The sequence below is a fragment of the Erigeron canadensis genome, chromosome 1 (genome assembly GCF_010389155.1).
Source record: "Erigeron canadensis isolate Cc75 chromosome 1, C_canadensis_v1, whole genome shotgun sequence".
Taxonomy (NCBI): domain Eukaryota; kingdom Viridiplantae; phylum Streptophyta; class Magnoliopsida; order Asterales; family Asteraceae; genus Erigeron; species Erigeron canadensis.
The window spans coordinates 33,641,515-33,664,928 of record NC_057761.1 but is presented as its reverse complement, the minus strand read 5'-3'; the positions used below and the strand labels follow the sequence as shown (position 1 = coordinate 33,664,928).

Here is a 23,414-nt window from a genome sequence, read left to right as displayed (position 1 = left end):
ATTGTATCATAACATTTTTGGATTTTAGCAATTACAATATATTACTTTTTTTTTTTTTGGTATATTAATATAATTATCTGCTGGTTTTTGAAAAATACATATGTATACATATGCATATATATTCTGCTTTTTCAATCTATAAAAACTATGCTTACAATAAATACAACTTTATTATACTTCATTTAATTAATAAAAAATATTGGAGTATTCTAGCATTGGTGTTCAGAAAAAGTTGCAACCACTTAGCTAAACGCGTGGTGTACTTTAGTGGGTGGGATCGTTCGGAATGTTGATGTGCAATGATTGACAACGTAGAACAAAATGTAGTTGTATATTGACTCCTATTCAATTCCCGTGATACAAGAAAAAAAAATATCTTTACTGTATTATAAAAATTATAACATGTTGAAAAGTTAGAAAAAGAAGAGTTTGTAAATGATTATTTTACACTTAATGAACCCTCATTTATTAGTTATAAAAAATTACCTAATTATTGCTAATTAACTAAATTTATACCCTAAACTTTTATCTTCTAAATTATCTCCACTACCACTTTTGCATTAATTACATCTACATCAATCTACACCATTTAACACTACCACCACCATTGCCGCCACCATCAAACCGCCATCACTGCCACTACCGCCGTATTGCGCGGGTATCATGCTAGTATATATAAATGTATGCTTACAACTTTCACTATCTTCATTTGAGCAAATTACATAGAATAATAAGAAACATCATTTGGATTAGGACAATTAAAAACAATAGATCGAGTTGGCACAGAATTATAACAAGATAAATTTTTTTTTCTAATGGCATCAAAATTATAAATATCTTAAGAATATATGGACCTTCAGCAAGATACTAGAAGGTCACACAATAATTACAAACGATACAATTACAAAGCGAACTATATTATCATAAAACGAAACAAACTAAACGAAAGAGAAAGGATTAGAAAGCCACTCGACCCACGACATGTGTTTCTTTTTAATTCTATTAGATACCCACAAGTATGAATAGGCAATGATGCTATTGATGATGTACTCCTTTCTTTGCTTCCCCTTGTTAAACACCTTGTCATTACGAAACTTCCAAATAGACCAACAACCACAAAAGACAATAGCTTCAACAATACGTTTTTTTTCCATGGAAATCTGCATCATATCAACGGACTGTAACAGCTCAGTTGGTCCATGCGAAGCCAAAAGAACAATTTGTAGCCAATTAGAGACACCCGCCCATACATAAGAAGCAACCTCACATGAACCAAAAACATGATCACAAGTCTCAACATAACTATCACACAAGGGGCAGCGAATAAACGGGATATCTATACCTTTATAAGCCAAATTGTTTCGGGTTACGAGCCTATCCAGACTAACACGCCACATATGAATGTTACCTTTTCGAGGAACACTTCTGTTCCATCTAGTAACCAAGGTGGTGATGGGCAAAGATTTGTTATCAATCAATGTTCGCACCCCTTTTACCGAGAACTCCTTCAAGTTAGATGTAGAAAACACCCATCTATCAGGAACATCGCTAAGCACAGATGTATTCAGCAATGACAAAATGCTACTAAGTTCAACTTCCTCTGCCCCTCCTCGAATCTGTCGCCTCCATTCATACACTAAACTATTATTCCTCCATTTATCACAAATCAAAACCTTTTTATTTTGTTCTAGATTATATAAACGGGGAAATCTAGAAGCCATGTTGTTACTTCCATTCCACACATCATGCCAAAAAGATGTTTTTGCACCATTTCCCACCTAAAATCGAACGTTTTATTTGAATATAGAAATACAAACTCAACTTATCTTCGATATAATATTAAAGTTGGGAAAACGATATGCACCTAACTGCATGGATGTTATGTGTAGTAAGATCAAAATGGAGGGATAATTTCATAAAATATTACTCGTAATAGAGTTAAAATAAAAGTTGTTTATTTTAATTTTTCCTTACGAAACTAGCAAGGTTAGAGCAGATGATCAATATCTTTGTCCCTATACATAGAAGTTAAAAGTTTTATACTCATAATAATAACTTGCAAGATCAAAGATCATTTTTTATCTTATACGGATATTAAAAGGTAGGGGTAATAAAATTATCCAATAAGAAGCTTATAAGCCCAATATGTAAGTGGAGCAATAAAAGGCCCCATTTGACCCAATAAATAGTAGCAATTGTTTCATTCTTTTCATAAATTGTTGCCCATAGAATTAGGCTTCAAATCTTGAGATCCAAACTTGTTTTGATCTAATTAAATAAAGGAAAATGGTTGTCAGCTTATTATATGCATAAAAAGTAGTACTGTATATATCAATAACCGCCCCCTAAATTTTCGCAAGACAAAGTACAAATTTTAATGCATCAAATTAACTAATACTGACAGTCCTAAGGGTTGTTATTAACAAAACTCTTAAATAAAGACGTATTATTTTGACTTTTATCTTTTAATGGCAAATTTAAGTTCATTGAAATTGTTTTATAATTAACCCGTTCCAATTCCATGCTTTTACGATGCATATTTACGTAACCATGCTTTAAAAAATGTATCTTAATAAAAGTTATCTCATGTTACTTGATAGTTAAAAGTAAAACAGAGATTAATTTTATTTTATCTCTCATGTAGTCATATTGGAAGTAGTTTTCGGTTCTTAATTCTGGTAAAACCCGGCCCGGTTAATAACCATGGGCAAGCCCAGAAAGGAAAGAACACAAAAGCAAAACCCTAGCAAGCAGCAGGCCCAACATAAAAATACTTAAAATCTCATACATTGTTTTACATCTTAACCCTAGCCACCACCCAAACACCACTACCAGACTTCTTCTTTCTTCTTCTTCATGGTAAGTAAAAGATGCTCTTGATTACACTCATCTCATATTAACAATTATTTCTCCTTTTCTTTTATTTTTATACAATTTGTTAATAATAATTATAAATATATCTATATTTATTTCTGTATGTATAGGCGCCTAAGAAGGAGAAAGCTCCTCCTCCGTCATCCAAGCCTGCCAAGTCCGGTGGTGGCAAACAGAAAAAGAAGGTCCCTTTTCTTTCTCTTTTTTTTTTTTTATAAATAAATTTGTATTGCTATTATATTATATTATATATATTGATTAATTGTATATATTAGGATGTCTGATATATATTATTTAATTGTATACATTTACACAGAAAGAACATAAACATTGATGCTATTAAATTGATGATAATTTTGTTATTATTTGTTTTTCCATAAATCACATTGTTAAAGTATTGATACTTTCATTTTGATGTTGAGACGACTAATTTTTATGGGTTCGATAATTAACATGATACTGAAAATGCAGACACATTGCTAAAATGTTTGGTTCTATACTAGCTTGTTAGCGTTAATTTTATATGATTAGTGAAAATGCGGACGCTTTGATGCGGTTGTGTAAATTTTTAAAACCATCGTATTGTTTATAAATGTGGGGGGAAAACGTAACAGAAGCTGGTTTGTTAATAAGACACATATAATATATGGAAGATAATCGTGATTAGAATAAGGTAGAGATAGTAAAACTAATGTGAGGCTTGGTAGTTCGACTTTTGTCGTATGTTATGAGTGAAGATTAAGATTGTTTATGATTTGAAATTTGGCAGAAATGGAGCAAAGGAAAGCAAAAGGAGAAGGTAAACAACATGGTTTTGTTTGATAAGGCGACTTATGACAAGCTTCTTTCTGAAGCTCCAAAGTTCAAACTCATCACTCCTTCTATCTTGTCAGACAGATTAAGGGTACTGCTTAATTCTCTCTAGACGTCTTTGAAGTTTTGTATAATCTATTCATGTGTATATTGGTTCTTTGACATGTTGATTTTTTATGCCGTTTTCAATACTCATCACTGATGTATAAACTGTTTTTCTTTTAGATTAATGGTTCGTTGGCAAGAAAGGCAATCAAGGATTTGATGGCAAGAGGTGCTATTAGGATGGTATCTACTCATGCTAGCCAACAAATCTATACCCGAGCTACCAACACTTAAGCTATGCAGGCTATTGTATCTTTAGATTTAATGAAGGCTTGATTTTCTGTTTCGGTTTCGATTACTTTGTTTCTCAGGAGTTTATACATTAATGCATTCCCGATTTTTGTTTCCTTCATTCATTTGCTTTGCTTATTGCTTGAATTGCTTGTGTTCTTGCATAGTAGTCAAGAAGTTTCTGACTGATCTTTAGATGGGGACGTTATCCTGTCCAGAAACTTGTCCTTGGTTGGGTTTGTTACGTGACTACGTGTTGTTGTTGGCCCTGATTCTGTTCTGTGGTCATAGCTTGTACTCATTATTGTGATTTTTTTCTCATCAAATTGGTTAGTGATTTTAAGCCGACAAAATAAAGTTGCTCTCTGTAACTACTTACTACCTTTTGGATTAAAAGATTATTTGAAATCTGTAACTAGAAAGTTATCTTGCATATGTTCCTTTTATTTTGTTTCTATTACTGGAACTGCTAGTATGATAAACACTTTACCTCAAAAACAATTACATAGGAGGGCCTGATTTACAATTGACAGATTAATAATACAATTTTGTCTAGATTACATTAATGATAACGGTATATCAAATGCAACTCTAGGTATAAACTACTGTAATGTAGGATTACTTGAAAGGGCATATGTAAGAATTATAACAAAGCTCTGTTGTGCTTGTATAAGGAAACAGAGACATCGGCCGACTTGAGGGCAGTTCAGGAACTTCCTTCTCAAAATGCACATATTCGACCACCTCTGCCATACTCGGACGACCTTTATTTTCTTTCAATGTACACAATAACCCGATCTCCATTACCTGAATCGCCTGGTCCATGTTCAACGCTGAACCTATCTTTGTATCAACAACTTTTTCTTTCTCGTTCATCACATGCATGTTCCAAGCCCATTCTAATAGGTCCAAGTCTGACCCCTCACCATCGCTTTGAGTGTCAGACCCAGACTGGTACCTAGTCCTACCTGCAACAACCTCTAATACAAGCACCCCAAACTCAAAAACATCCGTTGGTTGACTCACTGCATCCTCAAACCGGTTTGAATCCACACCTGGCATCACAAACCCGTAATCCCCAAGCAAGGCTCGGAAACTTACATCGATAAATACACTACCTGTCTTCACATTCTTGTGAGCGAGTTTTTGTGAATGGAGGTAAGTCAATGCGTGTGCCACATCTCGGATCACCTTGAGCCGTCGACTCCATGGCAAAACACCAATCCCATAAAGCCAATCGTTGAAGGTTCCATTGGGTACATAATCATAGACTACCATGGTCTCTTGGTGGTCAAAGCACCACCCTCTAATCGCCACCAAATTAGGGTGGCGTAACTTGCTCATTAACTTGATCTCTTTGCCCATGCGACGCCTGTTAACACCACGTGATGCATAATAACCCGTTGAGAACCTCTTAACCACCACAGGGCACCCGTTTAACAAACTACCCTTGTACGTATCCCCTGTTTCATCACATCCCAGCTTGTGTAACTCATCAAAACACCGAGTAGCCGATGAAATCTCCGCAATGGTGAAGTGTCGTGGTTTGTTTGGTGGACGAGGTCGTTCTTTTGCTGCAGGAAGCATGGCCACCTCATTCGATTCCTCTCCAGTTCGCTTTCTGTTGTAGTATAAACTCACAAAACCAACAATCACAAGCAAAACCACTGCCATGAATATAAAGAAACTCTCCAACGTGTCACGGTCATTATCACCATCGTTATCGCCATTATCAACGACAATCTTGTTTTCACAGGCTTCAGGTGAGGGTACACGAAGAGAAGCTTGACTAGTTGACGTAAAGTTCCAGGAAATCAAGTTATGAATCTGAGTAAAATTTCCAGTAGAAGCCGAGAACCCAACGAACATATACTCTTTCAAAAACTCGGATATATCAAGTTGCCCGGAAAATACAGGTTTTGAAGGGTAACCAAGGCGGTCAGAACCTAATCGTATGTCCAGCACTCGGTCTTTACCATGGTAATTAATCCAAGCTCTATGTATCTCACCATCTTTCAAGTTAACACCAAATTCAGATACATTAACTGTGATAGTTGAAATAATGGAACCCAAATTGATCCCAACATGGTTATCATTAGGGTCCTTGAATTCGACATTTTTGCGTGTATCAAATTCGATCCCTACGGCTTTATATTCTTCATCACACGCATCATTTAGCATGCCTAACCACGGTCCAGGCCGTCCCACTGTGAACTCATCAGGTGCTAAAATGAACGTGAAACCACTTCCGCCATAATCATGACCACTCTCACCACCATTTTCGTCGGTAAAAGATGCGTTTGATTGTATGGTTTCAAGCTGAAATGAGAAAGTTGTTTGGAAAGAAGCCGGGGTTCGTGTGACAGGGTCAAAAACCCGGACTGGAAAAGCATAAACTGCGCGACCAGCCAAGTGTTTGAAATCGACATTTATGTTTGTTGTATCGGGTATTTGAACCCGGCCCTTTTTATCAATATTGGAGCTGCCAAGTAGCATGAGATTATGAAGATTTACTGGGGTGTTGAAATTTTGGAAAGAAAAGTGTTTTGTGACATTAATAACAACTCCATCTTTTGGTTTATTGCTATCAGTTGATACAACATGAAAGAATAAGATGATAAATGCTAATAACTTTTTCATGGTTTGAAGTAAAAATGAGATGGAAGGTATTAGAGAAGATAAATAGAATGTTTGGTACTTTGGTTTGGATAATAAATGATTGATAGAATGATTTTGTAACAAAAACTAGTGTTTGTGAATGATAGAAGAGATGTCCATTTCTTTGAGCTTGTGGTTGTGGATATACCCGTGTGTGATTTAGTTAGCCATTGTAGGTACGATATTTTTGAGTCAGGACAAAGGAGTGAAGGACACATGAAGGTGTTGTTTAGCTTTAGCTTATTGCGCTTTTTTGTTTTGTTTTGTTTTTTTTTAACGCCTAGTTAATTGTTAGACTATTAGGAGCAAGGCGTTTCTTTCCTACTTTTCACCTTCAGGAAGTCCTGGAAAGCCCTGGAACATTGCCCCAAGGGGCTTTCTTTGACAAAAAAATTGAAGGGGCGTGAGAAAAGGGACGCCAAAAAGGAAGAAAGAAACACACACACATGCATGAGAGAGAAGTAATCTTAGTGGGTCCATGTTGGGGCTTTCTATCTAACGCCTTGCTCCAACAAATAAAAAGAAATGCCCCTTGATGACTGGACTGCCATGTGTCGCGAGATGCCCCTAGAAAAGAAAGCCTTGCTCCGGATAGTCTTAGCGGTTCTCATTTTAAAAGATGCATCCAAGCGGACAATCACCCCCAAGATTCGAACCCTCGATCCTACATGAGTGACAGACCTTGATAACCAAACCTTCTGTGAAGTTGTTGGTAGCTAATGGTCATCACAAAAGAAGTAAAACAAGCTAATTAACCTTATCATACTCAGATCCTGACTTGACCAACTAATCAAGCTTTAATGAGTCATTTTTCCGTATAAATCAAGATTGTCTATTGTATTGAACCTAACATATGTCTCAAATAAGTCGATATCTGAAATCAATGATGTTACGAACGTACCTAATGCAAATTAAGATAATAAGGCCTCTCCCTATAGCCATCGTCGACACATCATCGATGGGTCTTCGACCAGGAAGCTATAGGGAGCTCCTCGTCGACGGCTGCATCGTTCAAGCTAGTTCTATCCATCGATGAGAGTAGACGAAGGGGAGCGGAGGAAAAAGCCAAAAACAAAAGAAAAAAAAACTTCTTTTTTTTTTGAAATTTGAAAACAACGGTCATTTTTGAAATTGAAAATTTGAAGGCACAGGGGACTTTATCGGCTGAGATGGTTTATGTAACGGCCAATCAAGAGTATCGGGAGAATTATGGGAGGGACTTCAAATACGAGCGGTGTTTCCAGGAGCTTATGAATGTTCCCAACTTTTATAATAATTAAGTGTGTTTTTGTTTTTTAATTGTGTTTTAGCACTTTGAATTGTGTGTTGTCTGTTACTATTGTAATGTTTTTAAGTATTTGAATAAAATAAGTCTACTTTAAGAACATAAGTTTATTCATAATTTTAAACCATTAGAAGCTTAATAAAGAAAAAACATACAACATAATATTAAAAGAGGCCACTTATTTCTTTTGGGCATAACTGTTTTGGCCTGGTTGATGAACTCATTCAGGGTGATGACCACACAAGCAATTTCTTCCACAGCTTCTTGAATCTTGTCAAACTTTCCCTGCAAATAAGTAAAGTATTGACACTCAAGCTCAGTACAATGGCCCGTTTGTATATATTTGATTTGTTCTTCACACCATTTCTGTTTCGCTTGAAGTTTTTTACCAATTTGAACAAGGTTGTCTTTGCACATTTGGTGGTCGAGGATATCAGCCATGATACTATCATTCACTTGATCGACAGTCATTCGTGGTTTTAGGTTAGGGGCATTTGATGAAGAAGTCATTGCAGATGTATAAAAGTGTGAGTTTTGAAATGAAATATCTGGTAATGAGACAATATTTATAGCTGAAGTCACAGACGCTCCTCAAACGTTCAAAATTCAAAATATTTACATTTACAGTCCCTCAAACGGCCAAAAAATTTTACATTTACCGTCCCTTAACGGCTAGCTACATTATCACTCTATAATAAATACCCAGAACCTTAACCAGTTTCATCACATTATCACGGCTAACTACATTATCAATATTCAAACTTGTTTCATCTGCTAACTCACTTACCAATCCAAATGGCATCATCATCATCATCATCATCATCATCATCAAATAAGAACATTCACTGACCTCGTTTCACCGAAGATGAGATGAAAGCACAAATCATGGAAGATGTCAAAGAGGACACCTTCCTTCAAAATGAACTTTCTAGGGAACTGCTTTACCTACAGAAGAAGAAACACCAATGCGACCAACACGTTCAGGAAATAGAAGCACCAGGCCGCAGGGTCTCGAAACAGGAAGAGACATATTCTTATTTTCTGCAGGATGAGAGCAAAAGGGTGAAGAGGGCGATCAATCATGTTTTTAAGGCCGGTCACACATTGACCGACCAATACACTTGAGCAGAATCGTACCACAACAACTGCGGAGAAGGCAAATCAACGTGGGAAGTGAAATGCCCAGAACACGACAAGTGGTAGGGCAATGAAACGGCTCACCGTGGATTAGGAAAAATGTCAATCAAAGATGATGAAGAGTAATCGTAGCTTTATTATCTATTTCGTGTTTTAATCATGTACTGTATTTTTTAATCATGTATTGTAATGTTTAATTTTAAATAAATGTTGAATTATTAATATTTTGTTTAAATATAAAATTAAATAAAATAAAAATGTGGAAGATGTGTGGAAGAGGGTTATAGAGAGTGATTGTGGAAGAGGTGGATAAAGAGAGAGAAAAACTGATGTGGCAATGTGGAAGAGGGAAAGATGAGGTAACTACTATAGGGAGAGGCCTAATCTCACCGGACAGTTATGAACAGCTCAGTTCGTTTACATTCTTAACTCCTTTATTAGATTCTCCTTGGTGTATATGATAACTACGGTCTAGCCCAAACTTTTAGACTGATTTGGGCAAGCACGAAAGCCGTTGCTTCTTGCTTTCGAGGCCAAGCCTACGTTTGCCTCCGAACCGTACGTGGGACGAGTAAGAGTAGTCTCGGATAAGTAAGTTCGCAATCCAGTGAGAAAGTGAAAAAGGTGATGTCAAATGCATGGAGTATTAATTATTCTTCATATGCATTATGATAACATATTATTTAGTAAATATGTAAATACGTCTTGTATTTTTTGATGTAACTTTGTTTTATGCTAATTTATTATTAGATCCGGTTATATGGCATTTTTTTTTTAATAAATTGGTTTTCTTTCATGATGTGGCATAATAATTAGTCTCATAAACTTCATTTATCATCTCATTTCTGGCATAACTATTGTTTCTCATTCTCATGTAAGTTACAATAAATATAGTTTTTGGATCTTAATTCATGAAATGTTGAACTCATGCAATAATATAGTTAATATGACATGTCAACAATATTTGACAGCATATTCTTCAAATAAAGTTAAAAGTCAATTATTTCCGGATATACGTGAATCGCGTGGTCTAAGAGTTGATAATAGATATGTGAATAAATGATATCAAAAGTATACCATTGTCTCAAAAATTTATTCATGCATTTTGAGGATTCGAATATCTTTCCAGCGAGATTCCGTATAGAAGGAGGCGTCCTTTGCCGTATAGACTCCACACTTGAAATAATGAGATTTGCCGCCACGCCCAGTCGCTTCGTGTTTTAGAACCCCGTCTATATAAACTTTAACGGTGTTTCCTTCCACGTCGTGTATAACATTTAAGCGAAACCACTTGTTGTATACATTAGAAATGAGAACAGGATGCGTGTAATAGTAAAGACTACTATTAGTAACTCTTAACATTGTGGTTGTTGCATAAGGTGGGTTCGAACCAAATATTTGCATTACGCTCACACCTGTGGTCCCACAAGGCACGTATCCGTATGCTTCGAATTGCCAAACACCGGAAGAATAATCATAACCCTTCAAATTTAAACAAAAAGATGTAGTGTTAAGAACAAAACGGCCCGTTTGTCTATTATATGTATATATTCTAGCATTCACATAAATTTGTAGTAAAAACGAAGCTAAAAAGTATTTACTCGTATTCTAATCTCTGTACGAGGGCCCGTTTTGCTGGTTCTCGAGTGCGGTTTGTCAGTCTTGATGACCCAAAGCTTATGGACTCCATTAGAATACTTGTATCGATGATTGATCGGGACATTATATGGCTTTTGGATGTCAAAATTGGAACGATTTAGTGGTTGTGACGCAAATCCTAAGGTGGTATCCGTTGGTTCGCAGCCTATGGCTTTTCCTAGGAATAGAAGGATAATTAGTGTAATGTAGAACTCCATATACTTTAATGAGAGATGAGATACTGTATATGGATATTGGATAACTATAACTGTATATTAAGTATCGAGTAATTTTTTATAGAAAGCAATATCATATAGTGACAAGTAAGTGCAACATAAAATTTGAAGATTACAAAGTAAGATTAAGTCAGATGTTACATTATACGGCATGGGACGGTGGAAATGCGTTGACTTAAAAATCCGTATGAAGTATTATTCTTGTTAGTTGTTATAATCGATTAGCAATTTAACATATATACTTTCCGTTTGAGTATTGAAACCCATTTTTTCAATATAGTTACATGTTTTACATAATTCCCTTTTTAGATGTTAAACATTCCTTAGAACACAATTTATAATTAAATGAATAAAAGTAGTCACAAAATATTTTTTTCATGCATGTTTTAAAATTTAAAACGAATATGGGTCCACGAAGAAAATCATGTGTATGTGTTTACGAGTAAAGGAACCAGAGCATGTGATAACATTTGGCATTTTCTTGGGCAAATAATCAAAAACAAATTTAGAAGAAAAGAAACCTAAGAATATAATTCAGAAACATTTGAAAACAACAATAATGGCTACTAGACTACAAAACAATTAGTTCAGGATGTTCAATGGGATAGATCATAGATATTTTATAGTCTATCCATTAACGGATCATGTTTACTAACTTTTGAACCGTATATCGATTCGGTTATATTATCGAAAGGGTAATAGCCATGACGATATTCGCAAGGAGTGAGGTGGTTTAACTCGAAGTGACATCATGTTAATGTAACTCATGTTAGTTTTGATGCAACAATTACCCAAATGGAGATTTCCGTACATGTATTTAGATTAAGTCGATATTATGTTATCTTTATTTTTTTATATTTTTCAACGAAAAATGAGCTACATAAACTCAAATTCAAAACTAAACTAAATTGATAAATGTGTATAGATGTTAATTATTCGAATTGGGGACCCGGTTATGATGATTTGATATGTGACGGAAAAAGAGGGAATCGGCTACTGCCTTTTTTTAAGGCCGACTACTGCTTGAAAGTAAATGTTATTTTAGATAATTGAAAATCACGATTAATCAACTCATATGGGTGGTTGATTAGGATAACTAATGGAAGGAAAGACTTGGATTAGTCAGAATGGTAGGTAGTTCCTAGGACCTACCTGAGAATTCGTATATTTTTCAAAGAATATATAAAGATTTTCACAAGGAACTACCTTAAATTTGAACCGACACCTACCAACACCTATCCAACAATTCTCATTGGATATATGGGATTTTATAACTGAATTTGAAAAAGTGAAAAAATAGATCTGAATATATTGTAAGGGAAAATGATCCATACTGTAGATTTTACCTAAGCTTAGGTACTCTTACATTAAAAAAAGTTACAGATTAAACCTTTAAATTTGATAAACATATACTACCCCTACATTTTATCATAATCTCTCCTACTTTACCTAAGATAAATACTGCATATTTTATCTAACCTTTCCCAATATCGTAATGGTGTATATCATCGAACAAGATGACTCCAAGAAGATGACTCACATTTTGATGAGTATTTTGTATTTATTAGAACTTTCAATAACAACCTTGCTATTTTAAAGAACTTCTGTTTTCACCCTTTCACTTTCTAACTTATTAAACTGATGGCTTTGCACTTATTTAACTTTACCGCCTTTAAGAATAAGCATGTGCTAATATCTTTATTTTTACTCCCTTATAAAGTAAATACCTCTTTTTATTTTAGGTAATATTCTACTTTTAAATTATCAAAAATGCCCTTGACTTTTTATGTTTTGCTTTTAATGAATTATAATTTACACTTTAAACCTTTATTTTAATAATTAACACTTTAAGCCCTTATTTTCTAAAAGTTTCCATTATCACAATTACATCAACCTACACCACTTAACACCATCACCACCAATAGTACCATCACCGACCCTACTAGTCCGTCTTCCCCACCGCCGCCGCATTGCGCGGGTAACATGCTCCTAAAATACTAAAAATAACTTTGATTTTGGTAAAGTTGTATTCAGACATACTTATTGAAAATTTAAATATCATGACTTAGTGATTTATGTAAGTAAATACATTATTTATTAGGTTGAAATGTTTAAATATAATACTTAAAATTAGATAAAACAAATTACGTAATATTCATGTATCAATTAGTTTACTTTTAATTACTATAATAATTTACTTGACTTACATATTTATAGTAGTCATTATACATCGACTTTATATCAAAGAAAATCCTTGTAATATGTGATTTTATGTCTTTTTTTCCTAACAAGCATAACTTATCTTTAGAACGACAACATTCGTAACAAGGATAATTCATGTTATAGGAGGTGTTAGTGTCGACTCGTCCTGACCCGAAGAGCTAAGTGGCTAACAACACTTACTTTTTTAATTTAAATAAATTAGAGAGTAGGACCTATCTAATTTGAAATTCTAAATTCGTCGCTGCATGTGTAATGAAAATTAACTCCAAAAATTATTGCGTTACTTGCGTAGTTGCGTAGCCCCTTTCTAGACGATCAACATTTAATGATGGGCCATACTTGCTAACAAACGGGCCTTTGTTGATTTGCTTGACTTTCGGGCCCAAATCCCTACATTTGGAAGTTTGGATACCTGATTTTGACTTTTTATGTGTTTTGATTTTTCCAACTACGTTTTATTACTTCCTCAAGTCATCTTATGAATCTCCCTTTTATATACATTGTCACTCATCCAAATGAGTACCAGCAGGGTACCTCACATGTTATGGCGATAACATTTAAAAAACAGTGGTTAAAAGTAACGGTATTGGTGAGTCATGATGATGGTAATGATAAATGATGGCGGCATTATGTATGTGTGGGAGGAATTTACATGCGTACTTAAGATTGTAGTTTGATTTGAATGATGGAAGGGAAAAAAAAATCTATTTATGCTCGAAAAAGAACTAGCTTTAACTCAACTAGTTGAAACTATTCTTTCAAAACTTTCTATTACGTACAATTGAATTAAGAAATTATGAGGCACAAAAAATCGTACACATTAGTTCGTAGGGGCCGCCAACCCGCGCATCAAATGTTTCGGACTTGAAAGCATTGATAATTGTTAAAATTATACAAACTATGTATTAAAGATAATTACTTTTACTTATTGTGTTGCATAAGTATCAATGCAGGTAAAAAGGACTGGTTTTGTCAAAAGAAGAAATAAAAAGAAGTCGGTGTCATTAAGAGAAGACGAGGGGCTAAAGTGAAAGATGGTAGTATAAATACCAAGAGATGATACCCTAAATTAAATAACACAATATTATACATATCTGAATCTATATCTCTCTCTCAATATTGTTGTCTATTATTTTTTCTCTGTATATTGATCGATTTTCTTGATCGATCAAATCGTCTTAATATTCTAAACAATTTGTTTATAACACATCTTCTGTATTAATCGAATCTATAATAATAATATCTTATTGGTCACATAATCGGGCCGACTAGATTCGTGTAAGTAATTGTTCTTGTTCATATTCTGGTATTAAGGTTTCGTACAATAATATACCATCTGAATAAAATTAAGGTATCGTACTATCGTCTGAGTATTTATGAGTAATGTATCATATACATTAGGCCTTGTCTAATCCTTAGGACTTAAATATTTAAATGAGCTTCATAACTCAATTGAGTGAAAACAAGATAAAAACACACATGACTCACAAGTGGTCAAAAAAACACACGCATATATATACGTAGTGTGGATGACATTAATTTCGAGAAAGACATCGCGATTTTTGCGTTCCAACGTGATTCTTATCTATGATATTAAAACGGGAACACCTCATTTTGATTTGGTACCTTTTCTTCACAAATGAAATTAGTTAATGTCTAAATCTTACGCCATCCGACGACCGCAAAGTATATAAATGCATTTAATACGTGCATTCAACTAAACACACACGCACGAACCTATTGTTCCTTGAGAAACTCTTAAAACCGAACCAGACTAATCAATTTGTATTTGTTCATTTCTAAGAAAACCATCGTCTTTCTGCCGCTAAACTATTCACGTACGCTATACATATAAAACATTAGCTATTACGGTTAAGTTTTTCTTTGTCATTACGATTACATAACAAATATTAAAAAGTTACTCGGGTTTCATACTAACTTAAGTATGAAACAGTGAATATAAGGTTGTTTCACACAACTTTAGATTTAGCTTTCCCTATATAAATATAAATGTTTTAAAAGGCAAAGCGGGCAAAACAATACTGTACAACTTAACAATATATTATAATAATTAAGATATATATGATGTAAAAACAGATCCATGCGTATCATAAATATTCACCACCGTCAGTCCACCATTGATAACCGATTACCGACACCATCTTCTACTAATGAATATTCTTAATGAAGAGTTCGGATCTAATCAAGATGTATGTTAGTAATATTCGAGCTTTGTATTAGTGATTTGCGCCCTTTGGATTTTAAGACATTCCATACCCGACCCGACCTGTCCCATATATTATATTATAATTTTGACATTATAGTAGTGTTTGTTTTTGTGTAAAATGTTGATCGATATGGTCAATGTTTAAGAAGCAAAGACCTCGATATAATTAATCAACAGAGCACGCATCATGATATGCTTGACCATATAACTAGCTAGAAACATACATCATAAAATTAAACTAATTAATCGAGTACAACATGCTGTACTTTTATTTATATAAGCATATATGATATATCAATACCCGGCCCCTATAGACTATACCATTCAATGCAATAACAAGTCAGTCAAAATTAACATATACATAAATACATTCCTCATATAACGACATATAAACAACCAAATACACGTATATATTTCACAAAGTCAGACGAAAAAGTCCGTGCATAACATTATTATATAATTTAAAAATTGCAAAATGGAATTATATAATACTCACACGGAATTTAGTCTAATTGCTCACGCACACGTAATTTATTTTTTTTAATATATAACCCCCCGCATTATATCACGGTCTAAAGTCATATATATCTTATTTACAACATACACACTTGACTATCTTCCTTTGAAACTTCCAAACCCTCCTTCAATATTAATACATATATATTCTTCATTTTTGCTCATATAGCTTCACTAAACTCAAATGCATCAAGAAATCCGATATCCGAATTCTGTTACTAGCACTTCTATGGATGATGATCGACATCAAGATCTTGCTAGTATTGATCTTGATCTTGAAGAAGACAAAAACAGCAACAAGAGGAGTAGTGATGATAATGATCAAAACATCCTAAATCACGAACCGGATGATCATGGTCAAAATGGTGATGATGATCAAGACGAAAACCAGATAAAAGACGAAAATATGTTAATTTATGAACCGGGTCCGTTATATTGTACGGACAACAACCCACCCGAGTCATATCAAGTTTGCCAAGCCAAAGTAGCAGACTGGCTAAACTACAACAATAATAACACATACATCGAACGCAAAGCGTCTGTTAAATTCGCTATATCAAAAACCCAAGATTCATCTCAAACCGGCCGGTCCAGTACTCATCGTGCTATTTCTTTAAACCAAAGACCAAAACTATCGATAATCGCGTTCAGAAAGAGACCGGTTCAACATTCAGATATCAAGTCTAAGCATAATGATAAGGTGGATAATGTCAAGTTGTTTAGGAACCGGTCTGAACCGGGGAGAGACTATTGTTTGTTAAGAACTGAACCGGTTTCTCCTAAAGTTTCTTGTGTGGGTCGAGTTGGGTCGGTTAGAGTTCCAGGTAAAAAAGCCGGGGTTTGGAGGAGCTTCAAGGCGGCTTTTTCGAATATGGTTCAGACCAATAAGGTTACTAAGATAGCTGCTTGAGACGTCCGGGTCAAACCGAAAATGATATATACATTTATTAGTAATAGTAATAATTTTTTGGTCACATTTCTTTGTTTAGTTCGTTATGGTTGAATTTACTTGTAATTATTGGTTGTCCGTTTGCGCCTTATATGTGTATATGTTTACATATACAACTCGATCTAGCATATAATCGAGATGTCATTTTTGGACTTTTTGGTACCAATATTTATATTAAAATCACTTATTATTATTTAATTAGTTATTATATATACTTGTAACTATCACTAGTGTATATATAGAATTTTGAAATAAAAGGTCTTGTTTGTCGACTATTGAAAATAACGACATTATAAAATGTGAAACAAAGTTTTCTTTTTCTACGACCTACATTTATTTAACGTGGCTAATGTGGTCTATGATTTCTACCCATATTTCAAGGCTACCTAGCTAGCCAGTGATTGCTTGAATTTTCAAAATTATAATTATGATATTAATAAAATATTATCAGTAATACTCGTACGTACGTAGTAATTTATTTAATGATATGTTTTGTTAATGTATCGTATAAACCTATATACTTGTAAGATGGGCGGATGCAAAGAATTATGATCAAGGGGTGTTCGACGACAGAAAAGTTTACTATTTTCTAGTTCGACTTGTGGTTGAGGAACATAAGTAATTATTTTTCGCTTCTATTAAAATGTTAATCTAACATGGTAGATGGTACATTATAATATTTATTAAAAACAAAGTCTTGAAAAACGTATAAAGATTAATATATTTTTTATTTTCACCATATAAGTATCAATTTTTACATTTTTAGCATTAAACTATAATACTTTTTAGTAAACTTTTTGTTCTATTTATTTTCAACACAAAACTTTCAATCTTTACACATTTCGCACTAAACTATAATATTTTTTAGTAACTTTGTATTCTTTATATTTTCACCAAAGTCTCGAAAAGCGTGTAAAGAATAGTATATTTTTTATTTTATTTAATTTCACCACATAAGTTTCAATCTTTACATTTTTAGCACTAAACTATTTTACTTTTTAGTAAACTTTTTGTTTTATTTATTTTCACCACAAAACTTTCAATCTTTACACTTTTAGCAATAAACTATAATATTTTTTAGTAATAGTATTTTTTTTTTCTTTTACTTTCACCACAAAAGTTTCAATCTTTACACTTTTAGCACTAAACTATAATACTTTTTAGTAAACTTTTTATTCTTTTTATTTTCAACACAAAACTTTCAATCTTTACACTTTTAGCACTAAACTATAATATTTTTTAGTAAACTTTGTATTCTTTTTATTTTCACCAAAATATTTTAACTCTTTACACTTTTAGCACTAAAATTTCATAGTTTTTAATTTTCTTTTATTTAAGGTACGGGAAAGCGTGTATAGAATAGTATACTTTTTATTTTATTTTTTATTTTCACCATAATAGTTTCACTCTTTACTCTTTTAGAACAAAACTTTTATAATTCTTAGTAAATTTTTTAATGTTTTTATTTTCACCACAATATCTTAACTCTTTACACTTTTAACACTGAATTTTTCTACTTTTTGATAATCTTTTATTTTAACTACAACATATTAACCTTTTACACTTTAGCAACAAACTTTTTAACACATATATTAAAAAGAAATGTACAGAAAAACTTGTAAAGAGTAATAAACTTTCTATTAATTTTATTTTCACCACAACATTTTAACCTCTTATACTTTTAGCACTAAATTTTTAAAATTTTTGATTTTCTTTTAGTTTCACCACAACATTTAAGTCTCTTACACTTTTAGCACTAAACTTTTACGCAAACGAGTTTCACTTTCACACAAAACTTTTACAGTTCAGTTTTTAACTGACAAATGTCAGTTTTTAATAATTTGAATAATACATGTTTTTTTCAAAAAGTTTATGGCACATTATCTCTTGAATAATACTGTATTTTTTATTAAATCCTTAACAAATGTAATGTCTCCCGAGGCAACGCTCGGGTGACATATCTCGTTAGAATTACAAACTTATTATTCTAGTACTATGTGAATGATGATAAATGAAATGGTATGCAATTCTAATGTCGTTTGGTAAATTGGTACTATCAATTTTATGAGTTATCATCGTAAATCCTAAGTCTAGTCATCTATCTATAATATAATATAACTAAATAAAAGAAGGGGTTGGGTGTACACTTGGCATCCCTAATCTCTCTCCTTTAACCTAATAATCCCCCTTCTTAATCCTCTATTCCTCTATTTATTTAATATTTATTCAGATTTATATATCTTGACACTAACCGTCCAATAGACGGAACTGAGCACTAGTTTTTTTTATATAAAATGAAATTAAAAAAATAGATATGAAGATAAAATTAACTTCAATAGTTTTTTTCTTTTTAACAGTGAATTAGTAGTTAATAGCTGGCATTCAAGAGACCACGGTGAAATCCAAGTGATTCGAACCACGTATGTCTGGGATGATACTAATACTCTCGAAAACCCCTTTAATAATCCACTCCTACAAATATAGAAAGTATGATTCGAACCATAATAAATTTCCCAAAGACCAATAGCTGTTTAATTGTTGCAACTTGATTGGCTAAATAGTTAATATTTCAAATAACTAAAACGTAATTAACTGTTTTGGTGCCAGTGGTTCTACATCATATATAAGGTTGTTCAGTACATAAGCTTAAGTGTGAAATTTCACATACTAATTTTGATCAGCCAACTCATCTCACCATTCATCAGTTTAAGACTAATTGAATACTCCTCTATATTACAATTTACAAGATAAAAATAAAGGATTAAGTATTCATTTCACACATAAAAATAGGCTCATTTGAAATGATGTTTGCAAGTGTCAACTGAAATCTGAACCATTCAACGACCGACAACTATGATAGTAGCGGTTTTGGATGATGTGATTTATTGTTTTCAATAAACGTAAGAGATCGATCAGAAAAAGAGATTGACAGGGGCCCGGTTAGGAGATTGGTCGGTTCCTTTGTAACACCGGCGAACCTCTCTAGTGACTCCGCTACTAATTGTCAATCACTCTCGGTTCATATAGTTTAAAGCATTCAATAATCTTAACATTGATAAAGTCAAATTTTGTTGGAACAAATTATTTGGGTTAATTATGTTAGGTTATAAGTTTTCTCTCACATATAATGAATTTTTTTTATATTAGTATTAGATAATGGAAAAGGTCTAGTAATAAGCCATTAGTGATAAAAAAAAAAAAAAAAAAAAAAAAAAAAAAAGGAAAAATTACTTAAATATACAAAAAGAAGAGCCTATTTTACAAAATAAGCACACTTTTTAAAACTTATGAATTTAAACACAAAACCCGTGTCTTTTGGGTATAAAACCCACGGAGTATATCAACCAATCAAAATTGACCACGTGGCTTATCTACTTTCCCCCATCTTCACTCGTTCCAGCACCCCATCTTTCTTTCTCTATTCCGGGATAATAAACCTTTGAATTAAACAAATCAAAACAATAAAATTACAAATCACCTTCAATCAATTAAACAAAAACAATAAAATGGACTCCGTATCTTGGGAAGAGAACGGATCAATTGCTTCCATCAACTTTGATTTTTTGACGAGACAAATGATGAACAAGAATTAGTCAGAGCTAAAAGTTTGACTCATGATGCCCTTGAAGAATTAAAGGGTTGTTTGGATTTACGATTTGAGTTTAGTTATAATGAGAATCCTGAGCTTTGCAATAGTTTGCCTACTTTGGAATTGTGTTATTCTATAAGTCAAAACCATCAAAAGTCGCCGGAAAGTTTGTCGATCGGTAGTGAGTCATCGTCGCCTGCGGCGAGTGGTGGTGGCGGGAAAGCTAATTGGAAGATTTCTCGTCCTCGTAAAGTTGCAATCTTTATTTGTTTATTTCTTTATGTCAAGGCATGGGGAATGGCTTAAAAATGTGCAGGTGATGATCCTGAAGATGTGAAATGCAGACTGAAATTTGGGAAATCAAATTATGCAGCTGAAATGCACCCATACAACAATGTTAATACTGTATCTTATGCTGGGGTTGACCATTAACAACACATTTGATCGAGAATATCAGGTTGAGATGTTGTATACTTTGATAAATAAAACTTCATCTTCTAATTGTTACTTGTTGACAAATGTTCCTATGCTCTATTTTTTCCCAAAAAAAATAAATAAAGGATAAGCGGAAAAAGGATACATGAGCAAATATTAATAGAGCTCACATGGTTTGATTGTGGCCTATTGACTATCTTAGCTTGTTTGAGTTGAATGTTGGAAGGTATTGTGATTATGTGTCATAAACAATTTAACAGCAATACAAAGACGTAAAAGAAAACAACCTTGTATAATACTTGCTCTGTTCAACCATTTACACTCGAGATGAGTCAATGCACATAAACCTGGACTGCCATCTTGAATAAGACCTCTCATGTCTGTGGAGTTTGTGAGGCTGTTCCCTGTCACTACATCGTCTTTGTTATGAGCAACACCCGGTTCAAAGGGGAAGGTTCAAGAAATGTAAATGGAATTCAGGTTACAGTCACACCATCTCGACAAAAGAAATGGTTAACTATTAGCCAGGCAAGGAATAAGCATATGATAATGTTCAGAAATTTCTTAATAACTTTGTCTTCATTTTTATAACATGAAACCATTTAGGGAATTACAAAATAACTACCACATGCCCACTACTACCAAACTGGCTAAAAACTAGAACCATGAATTTAACAGAGTACAACTAAAAAACCGTAAAATTAAAACACTTAAAATTCTTATTTTTGATATTATGGCGGTGGTAGACTGGTAGTGATTCTTTCCCCTCGCTCTTCATATGTGTGTGTGTTTCATTTGTGTAGGTAAGATATGACCCAATTAGGGATGGGGTGGTACTGGTATTGTGAGTCGGTGGAATAGAAATATTAACATGTAAAAATTTTGTCTGCTACCTCCTACCACCATATCATTATAACACGTATATTACACATAATAGTTTTTTTTTTTAATTTCGGCTTTATTAAAAAATGAATAAAAACCACCCACATTAGTAGTTATTCTATCTTCAAGTAAAATAACTTACGGTGTAAAATGCTTTTCATACAAATCTATTGAACATAAATATAATATTCCATATATTTGCTTTCAAACTTTTATGTATATTATTTTTTTTTTTTTGTATCATTTTAAGCAATAATGTCAAATAGTTGCGTTCATATTTGTTTTGTTTGCTCAATCCTTTCCGATTCCTGTTTGTCATTGTTATAAGTTCGTCTAATAAATGTTTTATTGAAATATGTGATTTTTTCTGCTCCGCCGCGAAGCGCGGGTTAAAATTACTAGTTCTAAACAAAAACAAAGAGTGAAGGCGGCAGAACTTGAAGACGGCGACGAAGTCGGCCAGAAAGAAAAAGAGAAAAAGGAAGAAAGAATAGCGGGTTTCAGATCAAACTAAATATGTCAAATCATTTCTAACCAATTATAGGTGTTGATTATCATCTTTTTAAGGTACTAGTTCTTAGTTTTTTAGTTTAATTAATAGTTGTATAAAAATACCCTAGGTCAAGAAAAGGTGGCTGTTTAGGTTTATAGTAATTTCTTAGTATCCGGGCTCAACTACGAAGCATATATTAAAATTAGGTAAGATTTGGAGATAGTTTTTGTGTCACGTCATGTGACATAAAAAGTTTAAGAAAAGCTATGATTTTGTAAGATAATGATGAAATAATGATAAAGAAGTGAAAATAATTGGCTTGGAAAGTATTAGGCAAATAAAAATTAGATTAGACAATATGTCTCAATATTGATGATTTATATGAATTTGGTTAATAGGTAACCAAGGATTTTGAGGAATACAAGTGTATGATGTAGCAGGAAGTGTATGATGTAGCAGGACCATAGGTGAGTATATGGAAGTTAAACTGGGAGGTTTTCATATGAGGGCAGATGTGCGTTAAATTTCTCATATGTTCATTATAGTTATATAATGCCGTATTTGTTTAGTTGTTTTAATTGTTGAAAATATGTGTTGAAATTGCAGTTATTAATTAAAGTATTAATGATTGAGCCATAACATTGAATTCTATGGAACTCGGTTATATAATGTGTTATCTATTCCATGTAATGGTGCAGTTGGTACTAATATAGTAGTAGTTGATTTGTAGTCTTGTTTAGTTATGTGATATGGCTTTTGTTAAAGTTATGAAGATAAATAAGTTGCAGCAATGACATTGTTGTCATGGTGATTAGTATGGTAATAGAGAAGTTAGTAGCAGAATTTGTTATCGATATATAATATTAAGCTGATAGATTAAGCATAATCTCAATTGTAGTTGTAAGTTTTAGGTAATAACTAAGCAACTTGAAGATTAATAGCCAATATTTGCAGTTAACCATTGTTATTGGCTTTAGATAATGATCATGCCAAAGGCAGAATTTAGGTCATTGATGTTGTATATTTTGGTATGATTATAGCGCTGAATCCACTTAATTGTGAGCTAGAACGCTGAGTAGGATAGAAATGTGATAGCCACGTTGTTCGTTGGAATAGGAATGGT

General features: G+C 33.2%; 4 protein-coding genes and 1 long non-coding RNA gene across 5 annotated transcripts; 1 reads left to right on the top strand and 4 right to left on the bottom strand.

Moving 5' to 3' along the window:
• Nucleotides 1-938: 938 nt before the first annotated feature.
• Nucleotides 939-1,721, bottom strand: LOC122590452. Its single transcript, XM_043762658.1, has one exon. The coding sequence runs from the start codon at nt 1,719-1,721 to the stop codon at nt 939-941; it is 783 nt and encodes a 260-aa protein (XP_043618593.1).
• Nucleotides 1,722-2,750: 1,029 nt separating this feature from the next.
• Nucleotides 2,751-4,144, top strand: LOC122586123 (40S ribosomal protein S25). Its single transcript, XM_043758233.1, has 4 exons — nt 2,751-2,859; nt 2,985-3,059; nt 3,644-3,778; nt 3,913-4,144. The coding sequence occupies exons 1-4, from the start codon at nt 2,857-2,859 to the stop codon at nt 4,024-4,026; spliced, it is 327 nt and encodes a 108-aa protein (XP_043614168.1). The 5' UTR covers nt 2,751-2,856; the 3' UTR covers nt 4,027-4,144.
• A 352-nt stretch (nt 4,145-4,496) lies between these two features.
• On the bottom strand, nt 4,497-6,724 carry LOC122586111 (L-type lectin-domain containing receptor kinase VIII.2-like). Its single transcript, XM_043758223.1, has one exon. It carries the CDS (start codon nt 6,661-6,663, stop codon nt 4,642-4,644), a length of 2,022 nt encoding a protein of 673 aa, XP_043614158.1. The 5' UTR covers nt 6,664-6,724; the 3' UTR covers nt 4,497-4,641.
• Nucleotides 6,725-10,104: 3,380 nt separating this feature from the next.
• Nucleotides 10,105-10,978, bottom strand: LOC122586132 (citrate-binding protein-like). Its single transcript, XM_043758239.1, has 2 exons — nt 10,705-10,978; nt 10,105-10,585 (listed from the first exon to the last, which is right to left on the bottom strand). The coding sequence occupies exons 1-2, from the start codon at nt 10,957-10,959 to the stop codon at nt 10,196-10,198; spliced, it is 645 nt and encodes a 214-aa protein (XP_043614174.1). The 5' UTR covers nt 10,960-10,978; the 3' UTR covers nt 10,105-10,195.
• A 9,170-nt stretch (nt 10,979-20,148) lies between these two features.
• Nucleotides 20,149-21,810, bottom strand: LOC122583504. The gene is made up of 2 exons (XR_006321321.1): nt 21,204-21,810; nt 20,149-20,329 (listed from the first exon to the last, which is right to left on the bottom strand). It is a non-coding gene; the product is annotated as an uncharacterized LOC122583504 (long non-coding RNA).
• Nucleotides 21,811-23,414: the final 1,604 nt, after the last annotated feature.

Coding starts and splice junctions, on each gene's coding strand:
- LOC122586123 (XM_043758233.1), top strand. Junction 3,060..3,643: donor GTGGCAAACAGAAAAAGAAG/GTCCCTTTTCTT, acceptor GAAATTTGGCAG/AAATGGAGCAAAGGAAAGCA. Junction 3,779..3,912: donor TCTTGTCAGACAGATTAAGG/GTACTGCTTAAT, acceptor TTTTTCTTTTAG/ATTAATGGTTCGTTGGCAAG.
- LOC122586111 (XM_043758223.1), bottom strand. CDS start 6,663: ATGAAAAAGTTATTAGCATTTATCATCTTATTCTTTCATGTTGTATCA.
- LOC122590452 (XM_043762658.1), bottom strand. CDS start 1,721: ATGGCTTCTAGATTTCCCCGTTTATATAATCTAGAACAAAATAAAAAG.
- LOC122586132 (XM_043758239.1), bottom strand. CDS start 10,959: ATGGAGTTCTACATTACACTAATTATCCTTCTATTCCTAGGAAAAGCC. Junction 10,586..10,704: donor GTACAGAGATTAGAATACGA/GTAAATACTTTT, acceptor TTAAATTTGAAG/GGTTATGATTATTCTTCCGG.